The 23,388-nt window shown below is 37.1% G+C and overlaps 1 protein-coding gene across 6 annotated transcripts in view; it reads left to right on the plus strand.

Annotated features, from left to right (window-relative positions):
- LOC116272780 (clathrin coat assembly protein AP180-like) overlaps window positions 1–23,388 on the plus strand; it is a 47,802-nt gene that overhangs the window by 14,689 nt on the left and 9,725 nt on the right. For 5 of the 6 annotated variants that reach the window (XM_031661575.1, XM_031661578.1, XM_031661576.1 and 2 more), the window contains 4 exons: window positions 4,498–4,632; window positions 6,284–6,433; window positions 10,801–10,831; window positions 11,708–11,819. In XM_031661575.1, the coding sequence (XP_031517435.1) occupies window positions 4,498–4,632; window positions 6,284–6,433; window positions 10,801–10,831; window positions 11,708–11,819 (428 nt within the window). The remainder of the gene's footprint in view (window positions 1–4,497; window positions 4,633–6,283; window positions 6,434–10,800; window positions 10,832–11,707; window positions 11,820–23,388) is intronic. The other variant, XM_031661574.1, reaches the window with a different exon arrangement.

Genomic DNA, 23,388 nt, shown 5'->3' on the forward strand with positions numbered 1-23,388 from the left:
ATGATAAAAAATTCTGGAGGAGACAACTTCCAATGAGGCCAGACTAGAAAAATCATTCTCAAAATGATGAAGAAAGGGAGTAATGGGGAGAGGAGGAAGCAGAGAGGAGAATCCATAGCAACAATGAGTAATTCTCTCTAAGCCATTGAGATTACTGGTAGGATACAGATATTATCCATATCTCAGGTAGCATCTGAATAAAAACTTGAAAGTTAAGTTTTTAAATAATAAAAGTAAGTATTTCATACAGTGAAGCTTAAAGCTGTCAAACTCTGCTCAAAATATACCAATTGAAAATATATATGTTTGAAAGCTAGAGGCAGATTACTGGATGACAAAGGTAAAAATGGACTGTTAAGGAAGTTAGGTGTGTTGAGGAATATGCCTAATATCTGAGGTTGGCATCAAGCAGGACAACCATGTTTTTCCATAATAGACACAATTTTAGGGTGACTGCACCATAAATCTGTACTAGTATAAGAGTATTTCACATCCTATCTTTAGTTGCAAAGACAGGGGACTATATGGTCCAGCCTATGAGGCTCTTTGTAGTTTTGCATTTGTTCTCTTAACCACATTAATTGCTTAAAATGAGTCACAGAAGTCCTTGAACTGAATTTAAAATACAAACATGCCCAGTGTGGAATTAAAAAGTAAAAATTTCCTCTAAAGGGTAAAGGTCTACAGAGGATCAATTCTATCATCCTGTGTGGGAGTGTCTGTAGCAATAGTATTAAAATTGTACTCTTGCGGCCAGGCACAGTGGCTCACACCTATAATCCTAGCACTTTGGGAGGCCGAGGCAGGTGGATCACGAGGTCAGGAGATTGAGACTGTGCTGGCCAACATGGTGAAACTCCGTCACTACTAAAAATACAAAAACTACCTGGGTGTGGTGGCATGCACCTGTAATCCCAGCTACTTGGGAGGCTGAGGCAGGAGAATGCCTTGAACCCAGGAGGTGGAGATTGCGGTGAGTCGAGATGGTGCTATTGCACTCCAGCCTGGTGACAGACCGAGACAGACATCTCAAAAAAAAAAAAAATTGTACTCTTACAACTGAAACGATATGATGTGTTATATAGACCATGTAGACTATGCCAGTCAGATTTGTTATATCTGAATCAATAGAACTTCATTAAGTGTCTAGGCTACTCCCTTTTAGAACAATACATTCATAAGACTAATCATTTGTGATTAAAAAGCAGTGTGTCAACAGATGCTTGAGTACCTGAAAACAGTTGGCTCTTCAGTTATAATGTAGGACAGTTCAAATATGACTACAGGACACACAAAAGCCTTACCCTGTTTCCAATTCCATTCCATAGAGCACCTTTTTGTTTTTATTTTTATTTTTTTAAGCAACAAGGTCACCCTCTGTTGCATAAATTGGAGGGCACTGGTGTGAACATAGCTCACTGCAGCCTTTAGAACTGATGAGCTGAAGCAATCCTCCCACTTCAGCCTCCTGAGCAGCTGGGACTACAGGCATGTGCCATCATGCCCCCTGGCTTTTATATATATAGATATATATATATATATGTATAAAATGAGGTCTGCTATATTGACCAGGCTGGTCTCAAACTCCTGGCCTTAAATGATCCTCTGCCACAACCTCTCCCCAAGTGCTGGGATTACTGGCATTAGCCACTGTACCCGTGTAAACATCTTTCTTAATATAAATTAGAACCACATAGAAAGATTAGTTGTTTAGATTTTCCTATTAACTCTATTCCAGGGCCTTAAAACTTTTCAGTTAGTTACCAGGAGGAATTCCTCAAACTCTTCATTAATGTCTGTAATGTTCCTGTTTAGTTCTTCATTATAGCAATTTTTTGACATAATCAATTGGTCATTTTATATCACCTAATAGCTGTTTAATTATTCTAGGCTTGTGAGGACACTTACTTCATAAGAACCAAGTATAATGGGAAAAAGTCATCCTGCCAGATCTCGAAAATTTTATAAATGTATAGGAAGGTTACCACTACAGCATTTTTTCTGGATGTGGGAAAGAGGCTGTGTGGTACAGTGGCAAAGAGTCCAGACTCTGGAGAATTCCTGTGTGGAATCCTGGATCCACCGTTTGCCTTCATACAAATTATTTAACATCTCTGACCTCAGCTTTCTCATCTTTGAACTTCATGGGGTTGTTATAAAGAGTAGATAAGCTAATGTGTGTTTTAGATTGAACCGTTTAAAACTGCTGGTTTTCTAGGATCAAAACAGTCAAATATCAGTCATTCGTGTCGTTCATATGGTTCACCCTAAAAAAGGAAACCTAGAACAGTGCCTGGCACTTGGTGAACCCCAGGCCAATGTTGGCTTTACCTTTAATTTTCTTAGAGAAGGCACTATGTTTTTTTCAGTGAACAGCTTTATTGGTTCACCTATAGATGTGATCTTAGCATAAAGTGGAAATAGCACTAAGCAGAGTGTCCTAGGTAAATGCACTCTTTTTCCTCTTTTTGCTGAATCTTACCAGTGTGTTAATTTCTCTTTGAGTCATTTCTTCTAGCCATGAGATGACAGGACTGAATCAGATGATCCTGAGGCCCTTTCCAACACTAATCTGCTGTGATTCTAAAATAAATTGTCCTTTCCGTGGCCAAGTTTTAAGAAGTCAAGAGTCAGATTGTCTCTACATTCACCTATAGAAAGAGAATCACAATATAATTTAATTAACTAGACACACTCCAACTTGAGGTGCAGGATAATGTTTCTTAAAAATCAACATTAATACAGCTACCAATCTTCCTAAAATCAAAATGGTCACATTCACAAAAATAATTACTTTTAACCTACCTTTGCTGGGCTAAGCTCTTACTGATTTAGAGAATGTCTTCTCCAGTAAAGAAAGTTACATGATACTTATGCCATTCAAATACTAAAATCACTTAAAGTAGCCATCATGAACTGTAAAGATCATCTAATAAGTAACTTTTTTTCCAAATTAAAATTTTTTCATACACATATGAGGAAAGCCTAAACCCACATCACTGTCAATTTCTAGGAATAATATAACTTGAACAGCATTGCCACCTTCTTTAGAAAATAGTAGAGAATTTTAGTGGAAATCATTTTCAAAATTATATATTGATTCTATGAAATGTAAACTTAAGAATGTTTTCTGAAACATTGTTTTTGCAAGCAGTTTGTGAAGAAGAGACAATGACTGGATTTGAAAGGAATATATACTTAAGCTGTAAAAAGGAATGACTTCTGGTAGTAATAAATTCTTTTATAATAGAACATCATCCTGTGTCTTGTTAAGAAATCACTTCCTTCACAGGTTGTATATTTTTGTTCAGCAGCAATACAGAGTGATCTCTGCTTCTGTTTCTGTTTGTTGATTGAGAGAAATGTTTTGCTTCTAACCATCAAAGGATAAATAGTTAATCTGAGGTTGCAATACTTTACAGTAGTCTTTGATTTGTCCTCACCTTTTATATTCAAAAGTGTCCTTCATTTAATAAGCATTAATTCAGTGTTTTAGGCACTATGCAGAATATTAGTGGAAAAAACATGAAAAGAAGACACAGTTCCTGGCCTCATAAAGCCATCTTGGGGTTGGAGTCAGGGCAGTGGGGATAAATACATGTAATGAGAGTAGCATGGGGCCATGTACCAAGTGCTGAGAATACTCGGCATGTATATGGGGATGTGGGTGGGGTGCAGCTGGTAGTGGGTAGCAGTGTGAGGGCAAGGAATTCCTCCCAGAGCAGGCATCTGACACTGCTAGTGGCGGATCACAGCTGCAGCCTGCCTTGCTGCAGGGGCCAGTGGGTAGAGACAGAAGGACCTGATCACTATCCAAAGGAATTCAAATTATATGAATTGAAAAATTGTGGGAAGCTGATAGAAGATTTTGGAGAAGTAACTTTGTCAACATTTTCCACTTGGAAAGATCACTCTGGCTGCACTGTGGAGACTAGATTGGAGGAGATCTAGACTAGAGACAGGATTGCATCCCACTCTATGACTGTTCATGAATCCAGAGAGCAGTGTTGTAGGGATCTGCACTGGTGGTAACAGCAGGGGGGCTAGAACATGTATGATAGATGTTAAAGATTTGATGTGTATTTTTATGATTTGTATTTGCATTTTATTATAATTTGCAGTAAACATTTTCTGAAACCAGATATTATGATTTGAAGAAACATAAAATTTCAGTATCTGAATTTTAGCCCTAGTGATACCTTCTTTGTTTTATATACTCCATTGTAATAATAGATTTACTTGCTATAGTTTCCTCTTAATAAGGGTATACTTGTGTGCTATCTTATTTCTAATTAAATTAAATCTCTCATTAATGCATATCAGATATCAAAATATTATGCTTGAACAACTTTTTAGAGCTACTCTGTTTCACTCACTGCTAATCAACATGCAATCAATTCCTTTTCACTTTTCTGTAACTTTTTAAATTCTGTTTTTATGGCCTTTACCCACCTTTATGTTATTTCTGCTTATGTTTTTTTGGAACATTTTTTTCAGGATTTGGGGGTTCTTTCATGGCCCCTTCCCCATCTCCAGTGACTCCAGCTCAGAATAACCTGCTACAGCCCAATTTTGAGGCAGCTTTTGGGACAACGCCTTCAACTTCCAGCAGCAGCTCCTTTGATCCATCAGGTGAGGCAGTGACTTTCAAACATTATTTTCATGTGTCCTGGTAATAATAATAATAATAAAAAAAAACTACCTAAGGTTAGTATGCTATCAGGAAATTTACAACAAGCAAATATTGAGTGATAATTTGGTTTATAAAACATTAATAAATCTCTCATTCAGTAACTTAAATTAAAATTTACAGTACATATTGGTATCCATAAGAATAACCTGCAATCCTTTCTCTGTTTCTGTTTATTTTTAGCAGAAATCTAACTTAATCTGCACACTATCTATTTGCCTGAGCTTACATGCACATGGTTTAGAGCTGGTTAAAGAAAAACAAATACTTTGTACTAAATCTTTGTACAGTGTTTGAATATGTGAACACTCCCACTGCTGTTGCTTACATCCTCTGAAGCCTGCATGGCCCTCAGTTTTATGAAGTTGAGACACAAATAGTATTCTTTGCCTGCCTTTAACCTTTCATCACTGCTGTCATTTTGTTTGTATTCTCTTCCATTCTACTCTTCCCATGCTGGGTCCTTACTACAAATTTTCAATTGGTGAGTTTTCGGCAATTAAATGTGTTTCAGAAACACCCCAAATAAATCCTCTGCCTGACAATTTGGTTGCTTCTATTGCCAGTGCCTAGTTGAATGCTGTCCTTTTTCACTTTAAAATTATTGTATAGTAGTTGTTGTGGTAGATATGCATAGTTTTTTGATAAAATTTTATAACTACAAAGTTTTTGACATAGATAACATATTAGCAATGTCTTATGCAAATGCTATGTGTCTGCATTTTGAATGGACTTTCTGTATTCTAGGAACTGAACAATTAGTAACTTATTTGGTGATCAGGAGCCATCAATGATGCATTTGATCCCTGATATTTAAAATAGTATTTAATTTACTTATGCCCTTAGAGTTACAACCAGAAATGATTGCTCTAATTAGAGAGAAAAAAATCAAAATTATTACTTCTAAAATGTGATCAACTTTTTCAGATGCCTATTACTAGATGCTGACTGTTATATCAGATGTTTTGTTTCCTAATTTCGTAGGAAACTAAGAGATGCATTATTTTCTCATTTAAGAATTATTTTTAAAGTAAACATTTTAGGTTTTCAGAGTAAATTATTTAGACTTCGCCATAAAGCACATTAGAAGTCTTTTTGCTGTTTTCTTGAATAAGAGCAACAATGGCAATATTGAGTGCCCATATAAAGCAAGCATTATAATAAACACATGACATATATCACCTAATTTAATATTTATAACAAAGCCATGTATTGGTCATACTCTCCCCATTTACAGATGAGAAAACTAAAAAGCTCAGAGAGTAATTTTCTTAAAGTCATATAGCCAGTGAGGCATGCAGCTGAATTGAAGCCCAGTTCTGGCTGCAAAGTCTGTGTTCATTCCTATACATTATACAGATTTTTTTCCATCCTTGTTCATGTTCATTAGTATTTTCATACTTTATGAGTAGACATATGTCGACATGTTCTTCTTGGTGTTACAGTCATGGAAAGTGTGAATTACATGCCTTCTTTTATAAGATTGTGTATTCACTTGTTTCCATAGTTTATCGAAAGACAGTTTTGCTTTAATTTTGCATATGAGCTTTTTTTGTTTTTAATTATTCTGAACCTAGTCCATTTGATTTCCAGTGTTTGATGGTCTAGGTGATCTTTTGATGCCAACCATGGCACCAGCTGGGCAGCCTGCACCTGTCTCAATGGTACCACCCAGTCCTGCGATGGCAGCCAGCAAAGCACTTGGAAGTGATCTTGATTCTTCTCTTGCCAGCTTAGTAGGCAGTGAGTAATCTAGTTTTTTTTTTTTTTTTAACTGAAGCATATGTGAATTGTTTTTTGTCTCTCTCTCTCTCTCTCTCATCTCATATGTTTTGTTTCTGGAGTCTCTTACGGGTGAGTATAGCAGGGAGGGAATAGAAATACTTAGTGCTTTACCCAGTGCAGGTCCTTGGAAGGCAAACAGTTCCTATACCATTGGCTCATGAGCAATACCCATGTCATTGTAATCTAAAGTATTAAAGGTATAATTAGGGAGCATATACAAGTATGAAACCAAGTGTATTATGTGTAATAAGCACTTAACTTTCCATTTCATTTGGAAATAAGAACATAGAGAACTTACATGAAGCACAGTATCTTTATAAATTGAGTATCCAACTGAGTTTCAGTCATTTGTTCAACAAATATTTATTGAGTACCAAGCATTATTCCAGGCTCTAGAGATAAACCAGTAAGCAAAACAGATAAAAATGTCTGTACTTATGGCACTTGGGAAGGGCAGACACAAACTTTAAAATAAATAAATTGTATAGCATGTTAGATCATAAGTTCCATGGAGAAAAACGGAACAGACAAAGGAGAGCTGGGAGTGCTGCAGGGTAGGAGTTAAAGCAAGCCTCAATAAGAAGGTAAAATTTGAGCAAAGATTTTGAAGGTAAAGGGGTAAACTAAAGATGATCTAAAGAAGGACATCTGCAGGAAAATGAAATAGTCAGTGCAAAGGCTTTGAGGCAGAAGATTGCCTGGCAGATTCAAGGGACATCCAGGAGTTGAGTGACTGGAGCTGAGTCGGTGAAGGAGAGAGTCCTAGGGAGGAGGGCAGCTATTATAAAGATCGACCTTTGCTCCTAATTCTGAATTTTGTATTCATGTGAATGGGTTTACCGCTGTAGATATGTAATATTCAAGGCAGTATCAAAAGTTTAGCAGATCACTGATAGAGACTTCTTTACCTGTGAATTTCCCTGTGGACATACATTTTGTTTTCCTTCCCTGTGGTTTTAGCAACCATGAAAATACTTTTATAACACCCAGGGAGAGGTTATTTGACTATTTCCTCCTACACTAAAATTTCATCTCACTAAGTGATTGTTTTTTCTGCATACTATACTGTATCCCCTTTCAGAAATAAAGGACTCATACCTCCAGCTGCTGAGAGTGCCACCAACACACAGCCCTCAGCTGTCAACCACCTTTGAGAATGATCCCAGCTGAAAGAAGCTAACCTGCTAGAGTGATGGCCAAACAATCTTGAAAAAGAAAAAATTTGAATCAATTGTGTTTCCAATTTCAAAACTTCTACAAAGCTACAATAATCAGGACAAATGGTACTGGTATAAGGATAGACTTAGAGACCAAAGGTATAGAATAAAGATCCCAGAAATAAACCCACATATATAGTCAAATGATTTTTGACAAGGATACCAAGACCATTCAGTGAGGGAAAAGACATTCTTTTCAGGAGAAAAATATTGGGAAAAGACTAAATAACTTCATGAAAAAGAATGAAATTTTACCCTTATACCAAAAAAATTAATTCACAATAGGTCATACAACCAAATGTAAGAGCTAAATCTATACAACATTTAGAAGAAAACATAGGAGTAAATCCTTATGACCTTAGATTAGGTTATGTTTGGTTCTTAGATATGACACCAAAAGTACAAGAAACAAAAGAAAAAATAGATAAATAGGAATATATCAAAATACTTTTGTGCTGTAGACAATACCAGTAAGAAAGTGAAAGGACAAACCGTAGAATGGGAGAAAACATTTGCAAATTATTTATCAGAAAAGAGACTTGTACTCAGAATAAAGAACTTTTACAATTCAATAATGAAAAAACAAACAATGCAGTTTTTTAAATGGCAAACATATTTTTTGAATAGACCTTTTGACCCAAGCACCTGTATTCTCCAAAGAATATGTACAAATGACCAATATGCACATTATTCATCAGTGAAATGCAAATCAAAACCAAATAAGATATCACTTTATACCCATTAGGATGGAGATAATTAAAAAGACATATAACCAGTATTGATGAGGAAATGGAAAACTTGAAACCCACAGACATTGCTGGTAAAAATGTGACATGGTTTAGCTGCTATAGAAAGAAGTCTGATAGTTACTCAAAATGTTAAACATAGATTATCGTATGACTCAGCATTTCCACTCCTAGGTGTATGGAGTGGAAATGAAAATGTGCATGCACACAAAAATTTGTACATGAATGATTATAGTATCGTTATTCATAATAGCCAAAAAGTAGACAACCCTAATGTTCATCACTTGATGAATGGACAAGCAAAACGTGATATATCTACATGATGAAATATTATTTGGCAATAAAAAGAAATGAAGTATTAATACATGCTACAACTGGATTTACTGTGAAAACAAGCCAAGTGAAAGAAGTCCGACACAAAAGACTATGTATTTTCATATACGATTCCATTTATATGAAATGTCCAGAATAGACAAATGCATAGAGACAGGAAGTAGACTGGGCCTTCAAGGGGCTGAGGGAAGTGGAGAGGAAGAGGAGTGACTGCTAATCGGTACAGGGTTTCTTTTTGTTGTGACAAAAAAAGTTCTATATTAACACTGTGAATAAACTAAAACCATTGAATTATGCACTTTAAAGGGGTGAATTTTATGGTATGTGAATTATATCTCAATAAAAATGTTTTTATAAAACATTTTTCAGTGTTAGCTGAGGCTTCTATTAAGACTGCATTGCAGTCTTGCCCAATCACAGTTTCCTCTCTTCCCTTTCAAAATAAATTTCCTGCATGCTAATCTCCATCCCAGAGCCTTCCTCCCAGGAGACCTAGCTTGCAACAGAGGCCCAGGCCCTGAGGTGCTCATTCCTGTCTGCCACAAAATTTGACAAGGGATTCATATATACATGTGTAAGATACACTTCTGCTTTCTTTTGCTTTTTCACATGAACAGGCATAAATACTTGGTTTAGCTTTTTAATCATTTAATACATAGAGATTTAGTTTTATAGTCTAATTGAAAAATAAATTTTAAAATGAATTTTGTCTTTTAAAAAAGAAAAAAATAACTAAAATTATGGGTAATCATTTTTATATTTGGTGTTCAGTTAAAATATACCTTATTCTCTTTTGTAATGCCAAGATTTGGTAAGAAATAAATATTAACTTCATCCTCTAATACATTGATTATTCATCTGATTAGGGCTATTGTCCTGGCTGTTCCCTCTGCCTAGAAAACTCTCACCCAGATCTCTGCTCAGCTTTGCCCAAGTCTCACCTCTATGAATCCTTCCCCAAGTTCCCTGTGTAATATTCTCTAGCCCCATGCTTATCTTACCCCTTCAACCCCACTTACTCTGCCCTTCCTTTTCATTTTTTCCGTAAGCTTTCCATATCGCCTTCTAGCAGCCTATATCATTTACTTTTTTATTGTTTTGTCATCTGTCTGACACCATCAGAACACAAGTTTCTCCAGGATAGGACTCTCCGACTGTTTTCTTTACTAACATGTTCCAAGTACCTAAAACGGTGCCTGGCATATGTAGATGCTCAATAAATATTTTCTGAAGTAATAAATGAATTGACATTAGAGCAGACTGATTAAGCCGACTATGTCAAGGAATTCACAGAGCCACTAGAAGGACACGTGGGACTCAGCACATCGTTGTACTCACAGCTGAGATTTATTACGGAAGCAGAGGAAGGATACACGGCTGATGATAAGGGGAAAAGACAAACAGAGTCTAGAAGAATCCACATGCAGACTTCCTTATGCTCTGTCTCTCCCTTGAGGAGAAGAACATACTCGTCACCCAGGAACAAAAATGCAGCAGCATGTGTGAGGTGTTAATGCCTAAAGAAGACCTTTAGAGACTCCACACCCAGAGTCTTTATTGGGCAGTGATCATGTAGGCACCTTCTGCCTGGCATGTACCAAAATTTCAGACTTGCAGAACAAAAGTGGATATTCAGCATAAGCAATATCATTTGTACAAATAGTGTAGGCACAGCGATCCACCTTTATCATTTAGGGAAACTTTTATCCCAGTATAGAGAACAATTTACTAACCAAGTCCCCAGATAGCAGCCTTTCTAAAATAGCAACATCAAACCTGGTATATTTGCTCTTTTCTGGACACCAGTTGACATTAAAATGGATCCTTAAGTCTAACATGAAATAAAAGAAAATCTTTAATTTATGAAAATATTTCCTAATATAGTTTGTTTTCTATATAACTGAATGCAGTCATTCCTAGGCAAAATAAGGACGTTTTTATAGACTTCTGATTCTTTGATCTTTTAAATGTCCTATCATATAAGCTGAATATAGGGATTTACATTCTTTTTTCTTTTATCCATTTATAGATCTTGGAATTTCTGGTACCACATCAAAAAAGTAAGTGTTTGGAAATTATGTGATTTCCTTTTGACAGTGTATTTGTATTCATTTGAGACTATCAACCATTTTACTCATTGGAGTAATTATTCATTCTCATGCTAGATAATTTCACAATTGATTTTTTTATTTCATCACAGATTTTTGTTGTTATTTTACTGGAAGCTCCAAACTGTTGCTTTGCAATGAAAAGGAATAATCTATTTCAATCTCTGAGATTGTCACTAAGTTATATCTAGAAATATTTGGGAATTGTGGCTTGAATATTTTAATAGCATTAAATTCTAGATTCATTACCATAGTTCTAGCTAACATGAATTTTAAAAAGTCTTTCATGAAGTATTAATTGTAAGGAAGGATAGTAAAAATGGTAAGCAATATATTTTTTTATGTATATTTTGTCATTGAAATTGAGACATATTTTTCAGTGGATGGTGTCTTACGATCACTGTAAGGCAGGTTGCAGTCATGATACAGTTGTATGAAACATTCTAAGATCCAGAAAGTGCCATCATCAATGCATCTTAAATTCAACAAAATAGAAGTGTACAGTATATATGATATATTTATTTGCATTTTTAATAACAAATGAATTCAGTTGGATTTTCTGACATACTTTTCTTTATAGAGGATAGGAAATTCCTGTACTTACTGAGGTCCAAACTCTAAATGATATTTTTTCAAATGCTTTTAAGCTTTCTTAGATACAGCATGGCAAGATTCCTCTGTAAGTTTTCATTGCTGTTCTTATTACTATAACATTTGACTCAAACAAACTGCTTTTAAACCCGAGTAAAATAATCTAAGGAGCCACACGCCATTTTTTCTGACTTGTGTTGTTTTGTTTGTTTGCTTGTTTTGCCTGGTTGATTTTAGGGGAGATCTTCAGTGGAATGCTGGAGAGAAAAAGTTGACTGGTGGAGCCAACTGGCAGCCAAAAGTAGCTCCAGCAACCTGGTCAGCAGGCGTTCCACCAAGTGCACCTTTGGTATGTAGCAGTCAGAGCCCAGGGCAGTGCAGGCAGTTTGCCAGTTTCCAAGTGTGTTGAGTAGACTGCATTTTGCTAACTTTGCTGCCAACGGTGTACTTATTCCTCTGAATTGAAGAAATTTAAGCAAATAGCACTCCAGCCCAGGGGGCTGCCCTCCATTCTTAGGTATGAAAACATTTGATAGCCTCTATTTTGCTGTGGGAAGGGGGAGAGAGAGTAAATAAGCAAGATGCAAAAACTAAGCAAGATGCAAAAGTTACCAAAATGCAGATTCCATTGACTTTATATTTGATAATGATTATGACCTTTTAAAATTTTTAAATATTTTAATTAATATTTATACTTCCATATTTGTAAAATTATGAAAATGATTTATCAAAAGCACATCATATCATTGATCATTTTATCTATCTTATCATATTTCTTGCCCAAATTTTCTGATTGTCTTACCAAGTAATAACTTTTTTTCTTACCAGAAAGATTGGGCAATTTTCTATTGTGTAAGTAAAAGTTCGTTTTAAAATCCTATTACTTCTGCTCACTATTTAAAAAATTGGAACTACTCACACTATATTTTCTATAAGGTTTAAATAGATTTCATTTCTGTATTTTAAACTTCTATTAATATATCAATACTGTCATTCACTCTGGGAAAGAACATATCACTGGAAATAAAGACTTAACTATTGCTCCGTGAAATTAGATGACACAAAAACAACATGTTTTTGGAGTAGCAAAATGTATAATTTTTCTATGTACACTCTGTGTTTAGCAAAACTAAGCTAATCACTGTTTCCCAAACTTACTGGCAGTTTTCCACCTTTGCTTACCACCTCCACCTATCTAAATCAAACCCATCTCTAAGGCTTTCTTGATGTCATCCTTTCCTTGTTACCTGAATTAATTCTTAACCATCATTCACTTCTGCCAGCCAAACAAACATGCAAGAAGTAAATTAATATGAATTCTAATTAAAATGTTTTAGAAACACACCATTAAAAATATTGTGTTCCAGAAATTGATTTAAATATCTGAGTTTTGGGATGTAGAACACATTTTCTTTTCTTTCCTTTTTTTTTTTTTTTTTTTTTTTTGAGACAGAGTGCAATGGTGCATTCTTGGCTCACTGCAACCTCCACCTCCCGGGTTCAAGTGATTCTCCTGCCTCAGCCTCCCAAGTAGCTGAGATTGGAGGTGCCTTCCACCATGCCTGGCTAATTTTTGTAGTTTTTAGTAGAGACGGGGTTTCACCATGTTGGCCAGGCTGGTCTAGAACTCCTGACCTCAGGTGATACGCCTGCCCTAGCCTCCCAAAGTGGTGGGATTACAGGCATGAGCCACCACACTCGACCTGGAACACATTTTCTTTTAAATAGCTGTATTGATATTTTCATATATAAAAAGTTTTTAAAATAGTTTAATAAGTTCAAATCAATCTGAAAATGGCCTTTTGAATGAAGAATTTGCCACTAAGCAGTACTAGTAGCATTAATTAAATTACACAGTTTCTAAGGAAAATACCTTTTGTGCTTAGACTTGGGTTCTCTAAACTCATTTTCCTCTGGTCTTTCCACCTCGTCTTCTGGTGTTTGTGAGAGAGCAGGAAATTTAGGCACTTAATGTTCTCTGACTTTGGTGAGTTCACGGTATGAAATAACTTAGTTTTAAGAAATGGTTTCTAACAGATAACAATGATAAAAATACCTATTAAATCTAGATATTTTTCTATTTACATCTTTCTATGCATTATTTTAAAACAGTGCTTAAGAGGACAGTTTTCATATTTAGCTATAAAATAAACGGTTTCAATTTAATTCTTATGAAGGATATTTAGTAGAAAACTACGAATCTCTTTTAAACTAACTTTTGCCTAGGATGATACATAATTTATTTCCAAACCAGGAATAAAGGTTTGAGGGTGAAAGGGACTGTCATTATTGCCCTGGGACCCTAAACATGGCTTGTGCCTGTTGGCCCAGGTGCTGAGGCCATAAGCAAGGAGCACTCCAGCCCAGCGGACTGCCCTCCGTTCTTAGATATGAAACATTTGATAGCCTCTATTTTGCTATGGGAAGGGGGAGACAGAGTAAATAAATCTGAATAAAATTCCCAAAGGAAGAAACAAGCTTTTTTAGAACTGATTTGGTAAGTCTATTAATATGACATAATGACATAAAATCTCACAATGTGTGTATATTATCATTATCGAAGTAAAGGAATTAATTTTCCTATTCTCTTCTGTGCAGGATTAGAAAGGCCTTATTTGCTGTTCTAAGGAATTTATACTTTGGTGATGTTGCCCTTATCACCAGGATAAAACTTTTGTTTTTTAACAAGTTTCAGAACAATCACTGGTAGTAGCACAGTCTAAAATGAGTTAAGGGGATTGGAAGGCACAGTGATGAGAATATTAGTATCTGGCAGACAGACTGTAGGTTAAGAAAAGGAAAAAAAGTTGGCTGGGCATAGTGGCTCATGCCTGTAATCCCAGCACTTTGTGAGGCCAAGGCAGGCAGATCACTTGAGGTTAGGAATTCAAGACCAGCCATGGCCAACACGGTGAAACCCCATCTCTACAAAAGAATTGCAAAACTTAGCAAGGCATGGTGGCATGTACCTGTAGTCTCAGCTACTCAGGAGGCTGAGGTGGGAGAATCACTTGAACCCAGGAGGAGGAGGTTGCTGTAAGCCAAGATTGCACCACTACACTCCAGCCCTGGGCGACAATGAGTCTCTGTCTCAAAAAAACAAAAGAAAAAAAAGTTTAGAGCCTGAGGTTAGGGTAGAAAGGAAGAGGAGAAGGCAAATTTTCAGTTAGAATCCACACAAGTGGGGATTTTTATAGATGAGACAACCAAGACAGTGGTTGCCCAGTGTATTATTCCGTTTTCACACTGCTGATAAAGACATACCCGAGACTGGGCAATTTACAAGAAAAAGAGGTTTAATGGACTTACAGTTCCACATGGCTGGGGAGGCCTCACAATCATGGTGGAAGACAAGGAGGAGCAAGTCATATCTTACATGGATGGCAGCAGGCAAAGGAAGAGCTTGTGCAGGGAAACTCCCCCTTATAAAACCATCAGATCTTGTGAGACTTACTCACTATCACAAGAACAGCACAGAAGAGACCTGCCCCCATGATTCAGTTACCTCCCATTGCATCTCTCCCACAACATGTGGGAATTCAAGATAAAATTTGGGTGGGGACAAAACCAAATCATTTCATTCTGCCCCTGGACCCTCCCAAATCTCATCTTCGCATTTCAAAACCAATCATGCCTTCCCAACAGTCCCCCAAAGTCTTAACTCATTTCAGCATTAACTCAAAAGTCCACAGTCCAGAGTCTCATCTGAGACAAGGCAAGTCTTTTTCACCTATGAGCCTGTAAAATCAAAAGCAAGTTAGTTACTTCCTAGAAACAATGGGTGTACAGGCTTTGGGTAAATACAGCCATTCCAAATGGGAGAAATTGGCCAAAACAGAGGGGCTACAAGCCCCATGCAAGTCTGAAATCCAGTGGGATAGTCAAATTTTAAAGCTCCAAAATGATCTCCTTTGACACCGTGTCTCATATCCAGGTCACACATGATACAAGAGGTGGGCTCCCGGGTCGGGCACAGTGGCTCTTGCCTGTAATCCCAACACTTTGGGAGGCCAAGGCAGGCAGATCACAAGGTCAGGAGATCAAGACCATTCTGGCCAGATGGTGAAACCCCATCTCTACTAAAAATACGAAAATTAACTGGTCATGGTCGCACGTGCCTGTAGTCCCAGCTGCTTGGGAGGCTGAGGCAGGAGAATTGCTTGAACCTAGGAGGCAGGGGTTGCAGTGAGCCAAGATCACGCCACTACATTCCAGCCCTGTGACAGAGTGAGACTCCATCTCCAAAAAAAAAAAAAAAAAGAGGTGGGCTCCAGTGGTCCTTGAGCAGCTCCACCCTGTTAGCTTTGCAGGGTTATAGACCCCCTCCTGACTGCTTTCACAGGCTGGTGTTGAGTGTCTGTGACTTTTCCAGGCCCATGGTGCAAGCTGTCAGTGGATCTACCATTCTGAGGTCTGGAGGACAGTGGCCTTCTTCTCATAGCTCCACTTGGTGGTGCCCCAGTAGGGACTCTGCATTGGGGCCCCCACCCCACATTTCCCTTCTGCACTGCCCTGCACTGCCCTAGCAAACTTCTGCCTGGGCATCCAGGTGTTTCTATACATCTCTGAAATCTGTGTGGAGGTTCCCAAACCTCAATTCTTGGCGTCTGTGGCTCAGCACCACATGTAAGCTGCCAAGGTTTGGGACTTCCACCCTCTGAAGCAACAGACCGAGCTGTACTTTGGCCCCTTTGAGTCACAACTGGAGCAGCTGGAACACTGGGCACCAGGTCCCTAGACTGCACACAGCAGAGGGACCCTGGACTTGACCCATGAAACCACTTTTTCCCCCCATAAACCTCTGGTATGCAATGAGAGGGGCTGCTACAAAGATCTCTGACGTGTCCTGGAGACATTTTCCCCATTGTGTTGGTGATTAACATTCAGCTCCTCATTACTTATGCAAATTTATGCAGCCGGCTTGAATTTCTCCTCAGAAAATGGGATTTTCTTTTCTATCACATTGTCAGGCTGCAAATTTTCCAAACTTTTATGCTCTGTTTCTGTTTTAAAACTGATTGGCTTTAACAGCACCCATGTCACCTCTTGAATGTTTAGCTGCTTAGAAATTTCTTCCACCAGATACCTTAAATCATCTTTCTCAAGTTCAAAGTTCCACAAATCTCTGGGGCAGGGGCAAAATGCCACTAGTCTCCTTGCTAAAATGTAACAAGAGTCACCTTCACTCTAATTCTCAAGAAGTTCCTCATCTCTACCTGAGACCACCGCAGCCCACATTTTCCCATCATCTTCTGAGACCTCCAAACTGTTCCAACCTCGGCCTGTTACCCAGTTCCAAAGTTGATTCCTCATTTTCACGTGTCTTTTCCACAGCACTCCACTCTACTGGTAGCAATTTACTGTATTAGTTTGTTTTTACACTGCTGATCAAGACATACCTGAGAGTGGGCAATTTACAAAAGAAAGAGGTTTCATGAACTTACAGTTCAACATGGCTGGGGAGGCCTCACAATCATGGTGGAAGACAAGGAGGAGCAAGTCACATCTTACATGGATGGCAGCTGGCAAAGAGAGAGCTTGTTTGGGGAAACTCCCCCTTATAAAACCATCAGATCTCATGAGACTTATTCACTACCACAAGAACAGCACAGGAGAGACCAGCCCCCATGATTCAATTACCTCCCACCAGGCCATCCCACAACACATGGGAATTCAAGATGAGACTTGGGTAGGAAGACAGTCAAACCATATCACCCAGGTTTCTATGTGAGGCAGTTTACTAAATAATGAGGCCACTAACCCAGAAGGGAACAAGGGAAAAGCACTTTAAAAGTAATATTAAGTTGAACAACTTCCTTGGCCATTACCCACCCTGAGATCAAGACTTAACTGTGCAAAGTTAAGAATTCATCAAGTACTTAATTAACAACTGTTTGGCATCTTTAGGATAACAAAGCTGCCGATTGATTGGTAGGCACTTTCACAGAGACTGAGATTAATGTCTCATTTTTTAACCCCAAAACTCCTTATCTTTGTTTATGAAGCAGAAAATTTTTAATTATTGGTAATTAAACCCCAGAAAGTTAAATATGGAAAGTTTTAGCATAAAGTATCCACAGCAGCTATGGAAAGAGAAATTAGAACAACAGAAACTATTTGTTACAATAAAGAGTTACATAAAGTTTTATTTCCTTTATTTTACTTACCATTTTACACCACAATATAAAGGTTGTCTTATGCATATTATATCTTTATTAATTCTTAGTTTTATCTATATTCTTTTATAAATTCGCTGCCATTTACTCCATTTATTTTTTACAAAGCTGTTGTTTCCTAACAAAGCTGTGGCTTTGCTTTTACTTAAGAAATTATTCTGAGGGAACTAGTCTAGCTTTCTCTCACATGCCCTTATACCCTGCCTCCCCGGTTGATCTCTTCCATCCTTCTATTCCTTTATAGTCTCTTTCTAGGAATACTCAAGGAAAAGAAGCTAGAGACACCAGAAACAAGTGCTTCAGAAGCAGCAAAGCAGTGTTTCCCAATTTTCCTTGTAATCTACAGGTCTTTGCTATTGAGAAGGAGATGAAGGATGCAGATTTGGGAAGGGGGATCCTTTTGCTGCCTTTTTAAAGTTTTTATTGATTGATAAGAACTAAGATTACTTTTCCCCACTTATTCCAAATTTCCCTTAATTGCTTCTTAGAGGTGTAGCTATAACATTTTTCAGATCACAGAACCCAAGTTAGATCTAAAAACCTTAGCAGGACTTGAATTTGAACTATGTCTGCTGGCAGGGTTCTGTCATCATTGCCATCAGGAGCCCTGTGCTTCCTGGGTTACTTATTCGAATGTGTTTTACAGTGCACAGCAGACCTATTAACTTTTTATCGAAGAAGTGGGAAGATACTTGCAATTCAGAAATATGTGCATTTTGCAAGAAGATCACTGTTAAAAGAAAAGCGTTAGACAAAATTAATTTAACAGAGTTGAGCTGGGTGCAATGACTTACCCATATACTCCCAGCAACTGAGGCGGGAGGATCACTTGAGGCCAGGAATTTGAGACCAGCCTGGGCAGCATAGTGAGGCCCCATCTCTAGAAAAATTAAAAAGTTAGCTGGGTGTGGTGGCACATGCCTGTAGTAAAAGCTACATGAGAGGCTGAGACAGGAGGATTGCTTGAGCCCTAGAGTTTGAGCCTACAGTGAGCTATGATTATGCAAGTTTAACAGAGTTTATTAAGTGAAGAATGATCCATTAATCAGGTACCAGTCGGAAACAGAAGAGGTTCAGAGAGCTCCAGCACAGCAGTGTGGACCATGAACTTCTATTGGCTGATAGAGAAGTACAACAAAATATATTTGGTTGATCAGAATAGAAAGACCCTAAATAGAGGTTAGTTGTTGATCTCTACTTGATAAAGTCTTTAGTTAGAATCTGTTAGTTGGCAATTTCTGATTGGTAAAGTCTCCAGTTTCATTTTATTATTTATGTTGGGCTTCATTTTGCTTACATGAGAACTCAAGGTGCTAGAGCTGTACCAGTCAAGTGGCATCCCAATTAAAATCTTATCACCACTGAATCTAAGAGTTAATCTACCATTTTAGCAAAATGACTAACTCAGACAATTTCTTCAAATTGTTTGACCATTTATTTGATCAGGAATTTCTGCAGGTTTATTTTGCTTTGATAACTAATGAAGCCCTTTTCTCTTTTATAGCCTGAAGTCCTAATGATGCAATTCAGGTCTAGTAAATAGCCTACCACCTACCCTATTGAAATGATGGGTAAAGCATTAATGTGAAATATAATTTTATAGGTATTTTATTTCTTTTGAAAAATTTTTTATTGAAATAAAATTCACGTAACATTTAAATTCACTATTTTAACAACTTAAAGTATACAATTCAATGATTCTTAGTATATTTACAGCATTGCAAAACCATCACTATTATCTAATTTCATAATATTTCCATCACCCCAAAAAGAAATGCAGTCTCTTTCAATTTCCCCTTACCCTTATAGCTTTTTGTGCCTGGCTTCTTTTACTAATTAGCATAACATTTTCTAGGTTTATCCATATTGAAGTATGTATCAGTACTTCATTTTTATGGCTGAATATATTTCATTTTATGGATATATCACATTTTGTTTATCCATTCATCAGTTGATGAACACTTATGTTGTTTCTGTTACACATAATAAATTTTTATTATCATGTATGAGTTTTCATATGAACATATATCCTCAATTCTATTTGGAATAGAACTCTGGGTCATCTGTAAGTCGATGTTTAACTTTTGAGGAACTGCCAAGCTTTTCCATAGCAGCTACGTTATTTTACATTGCCACCAGCAATACATAGGGTTTCAAGTTCTCTTTATCCTCCCAACACTTGTTATTTTTCATTTCATTATTTATTATATCATTCTAATGAGCATGAAGTGGTATTTCATTATGACATTGATATGTATTTCCCTGATGACTAACAATGTTTAACATCTTTTCATGTGTGTATTGATCATTTGTATATCTTCTTTAGAGAAATGTCTATTTATGTTGTAGAGGAGGAAGAATTCTTTTTTCCTACTACGCTCCTAGACTCTCTAGCTGGGGCTGTGAACACTGGACTGACCAAAGACAAATTAAAAGGAATAAACAGAAGTTATTAGCACATGCATCATGCTTACTCATGGGAGCGCTCAGGATGAGTAACTCAGAGGCTTGATTAGAACATGGGCTTAGGTGGCATCTTAGCAAAGGAACAATAAATTTTTAGAGAAGTCACAAGACAAAAGAAAAGGACTTTGACTCTCTAAGGTGGCAAATATATGAGAAAATAATGGCAGTTCAAGGCTAATTAGTCAAGTTTGTTAGGTATTTTGTTCTGATGCCCTCTTCAGGCTGATTCGGGTCTCAAGTTGTCTCTGGTGATAAACGTTTGTCCCTGATAGAGAGGGGAGGAGAAATATCTCTGTAAATTTATTTTCCAAATAGTGAGAAGGAGGAGAGCTTTTCTTGTATCTGCTTCTTTTCAGTTGCCTTCAGCTCAAAGTAATTATTATGCCAAAGTGTCGTATTTTGGGGTGGCATATTCTGCTACCCTACAATATCCTTAGCCCATTTTATAATTGGGTTGTCTTTTTATTATGGAGTTGAAAGAGATCTTTCATATTCGGGATACTAGATGCTTATCAGATAAATGATTTGCCAATATTTTTATCTCATTCTGCGAGTTAGCTCTTCGTTTTCTTGATAGTGTCCTTTGATGCACAAAAGTTCTTAATTTTGATAAACTCCAATTTATCTATTTTTTGCTTTTATTACTTGTGCTTTTGGTGTCATATTGCTAAAAACTATTGCCTTAATCATAGGTCTTGAAATTTTTTACCTATGTTTCTTTCCAGGAGTTTTATAGTTTTACCTCTTACATTAAATCTTTGACCTATTTTGAGCTCTTTTTTTTATATGATAGGGGTCCAAATTTATTGTTTTGCATGTGGAAGTTCAGTTGTCTTAGAATTATTTGTTTAAAGGACTATTCTGACTGGGTACAACAGCTCATACCTGTAATCCCAGTACTTTTGAAAGCTAAGGTGTATGGATTACTTGAGCTCAGGAGTCTGAGACTAGCCTGAGCAACATAATGAGACCCTATCTCTACAAAAAATAAAATAAAATTAGCCGGGTGTGGTGGCATGCATCTGTGGTTCCACCTACTCAGGAGGCTGAAATAAGAGGATTGCTTGATCCAGGCAAGTAGAGAATCACTTGAGCCAGGGAACTAGAGGCCGCAGTGAGCCATGATCATGCCACTGCACTCCAGCCTTGGTGACAGAGCAAGATCCTGTCTAAAAAAAAGAAAAAGAAAAAAAGGAAGAGACTATTCTTTCTTGATTAATTGATTTTGATAATCTTGTCAAAAATTAATTGACCATCTGACATATTGGGCTGAATAATTTAAGAAAGAGAAAAAAAATTATCCATAGATGTGTGGGTTTATTTCCAGACTCTTTATTTGCTTATGTTGATCTATGTGTCTGTCCTTATGCTAGTACCACCTGTTTTGATTAATGTACCTTTGTTTTAAGTTTTGAAACCAGGAAGTGTGATTCCCCCAAATTTGTTCTTTTTCAAAACTGTTTTGGCTATCCTGGTTCTCTTGCATTTTTGTATAAATTTTAGGTTCAGATTATCCATTTCTCCAAAAAAAAGTGGTTGAAATTTTGATAGGGATTTCATTGAATCTGTGTAGCAATTTGCAGATTATTACCATCTTAATATTAAGTCTTCCAACCCATGAACAAAGGGTGTCTTTCCATTTGTTTAGATCTTATTTAATTTCTTTCAACAATGTTCTATAGTTGCAGTGTTCAAGTCTCATATTTCTGTTAAATTTATTTTTTAATATTTTATTGTTGATGCTATTATAAGTAGAACTGTTTTCATAATTACATTTTTCAATTGTTCATTGCTAGTTCCACAGGAACACTGCACTGAGTTTTGTATATTGGTCTTATATCCTGCAACTTTGAAGAACATGTTTATTAGCTTTGATAGTTTTGTTGTATATGGATTCTTTAGGGATTTCTGTATATAAAAAAGATTGTGTCATCAATGAATAAAGATAGTTTCATTCTTTCTTTCCCACCTGGATGCCATTTCTTGCTTTTTCCTGCCAACTGCCCTGACTTAGAACTTTCAGAACCTCCTTGTCTTATTCTTAGGTAGAAAGCTTTCAGTCATTTTTTTTTTCAGTCACTAAGTATGATGTTAGCTGTGGGCTTTTTGCAGATACCCTTTATCAGGTTGAGGAATTTCCGTGCTATTTCTAGTTTGTTGAGTACTTTTTGTCATGAAAAGCTGTTGGACTTTGTCAAATGCTTTTCTACATCTATTGATATGATCATTGTTGTGATTTTCCCTTATTCGTTTTTCAGGTCTCTCTTAGGAAAGTGGCTGCAAACTCTAACCGTGCCCTGACAGGCCTCAAAAGCAGGTTGCTGTTTACAATGTGCCTTTCATGGGATACTTCTTTATTGTGGTGGAAGCCTCATGTCTAAGATGTCTCTCTCACAGGAAGCTTGTTTATACTGGCAAATGCCCTTGTGGCTCTTGTCTAAACTGTGTTATTTCTACCAACATAGCCACTCTCTAAGAGAACTTGACCTGCAAAGAAGTTAGGTGTCAGTCAAGTGAGACACAGAGGAGGCATACAATAAAACACATGAAATTACAGAATCTGTAAGTAATAAAACGTACAGATTCCAGGGAGAAGAGGGCAACATGCCAAAGGGAAGTGGGGAGCCATCCAGGACACATGTGTTCAACCAGTGGGTAGGAGCAAAAGAGAGTGAGAGTGAGGGATCTGTGGGCCAAGGCCTTTATTGGGGTCTAGTATATCACCCAAGCAGATTTTCCACAGGAATTTAATTGGTAGGTTTACAGCAAGCAGGCACAAGTTCCATGGAATGACGCTGTGACTGAGAGTTGGTTGTTGTGGCATATCTGTACAGTTAGCTCTGCAGAGTGTGGGGGACAGTGGGGTAAATCAAGTAGGTTGTATCTAGCTATCCCATAGGGAAGGTGTTGGTATGAAGCAGATATCTAGATGACCACCTGAAGGAACTGGGAGGAGGCAGAGAACTAGAAACTGTGTCAAGAGTGACTAAGCCCTGCTTCTGATATGAGAAAATTAAAGGTGTATCCTAAATAGATGCTGAGGTAACATAAATTATAGGAGTTAACTATAATCATGTAATTTTTTATTTTATTCTATTAATATGGTGTATTGCATGTGTTAATTTTCATATATTAAACCAACCTTGCATTCCTGGGTAAAACCTGGTCATGGTGTATAATCTTTTAATATGCTCCTGGATCCAGTGTGCTAGCATTTTGTTGAGAATTTTTTCATCAACATTCATAAGGAATATTGCGCTGTAGTTTTCTTTTGTT

Source organism: Papio anubis, unplaced genomic scaffold, assembly GCF_008728515.1.
Source record: "Papio anubis isolate 15944 unplaced genomic scaffold, Panubis1.0 scaffold195, whole genome shotgun sequence".
Lineage (NCBI taxonomy): Eukaryota > Metazoa > Chordata > Mammalia > Primates > Cercopithecidae > Papio > Papio anubis.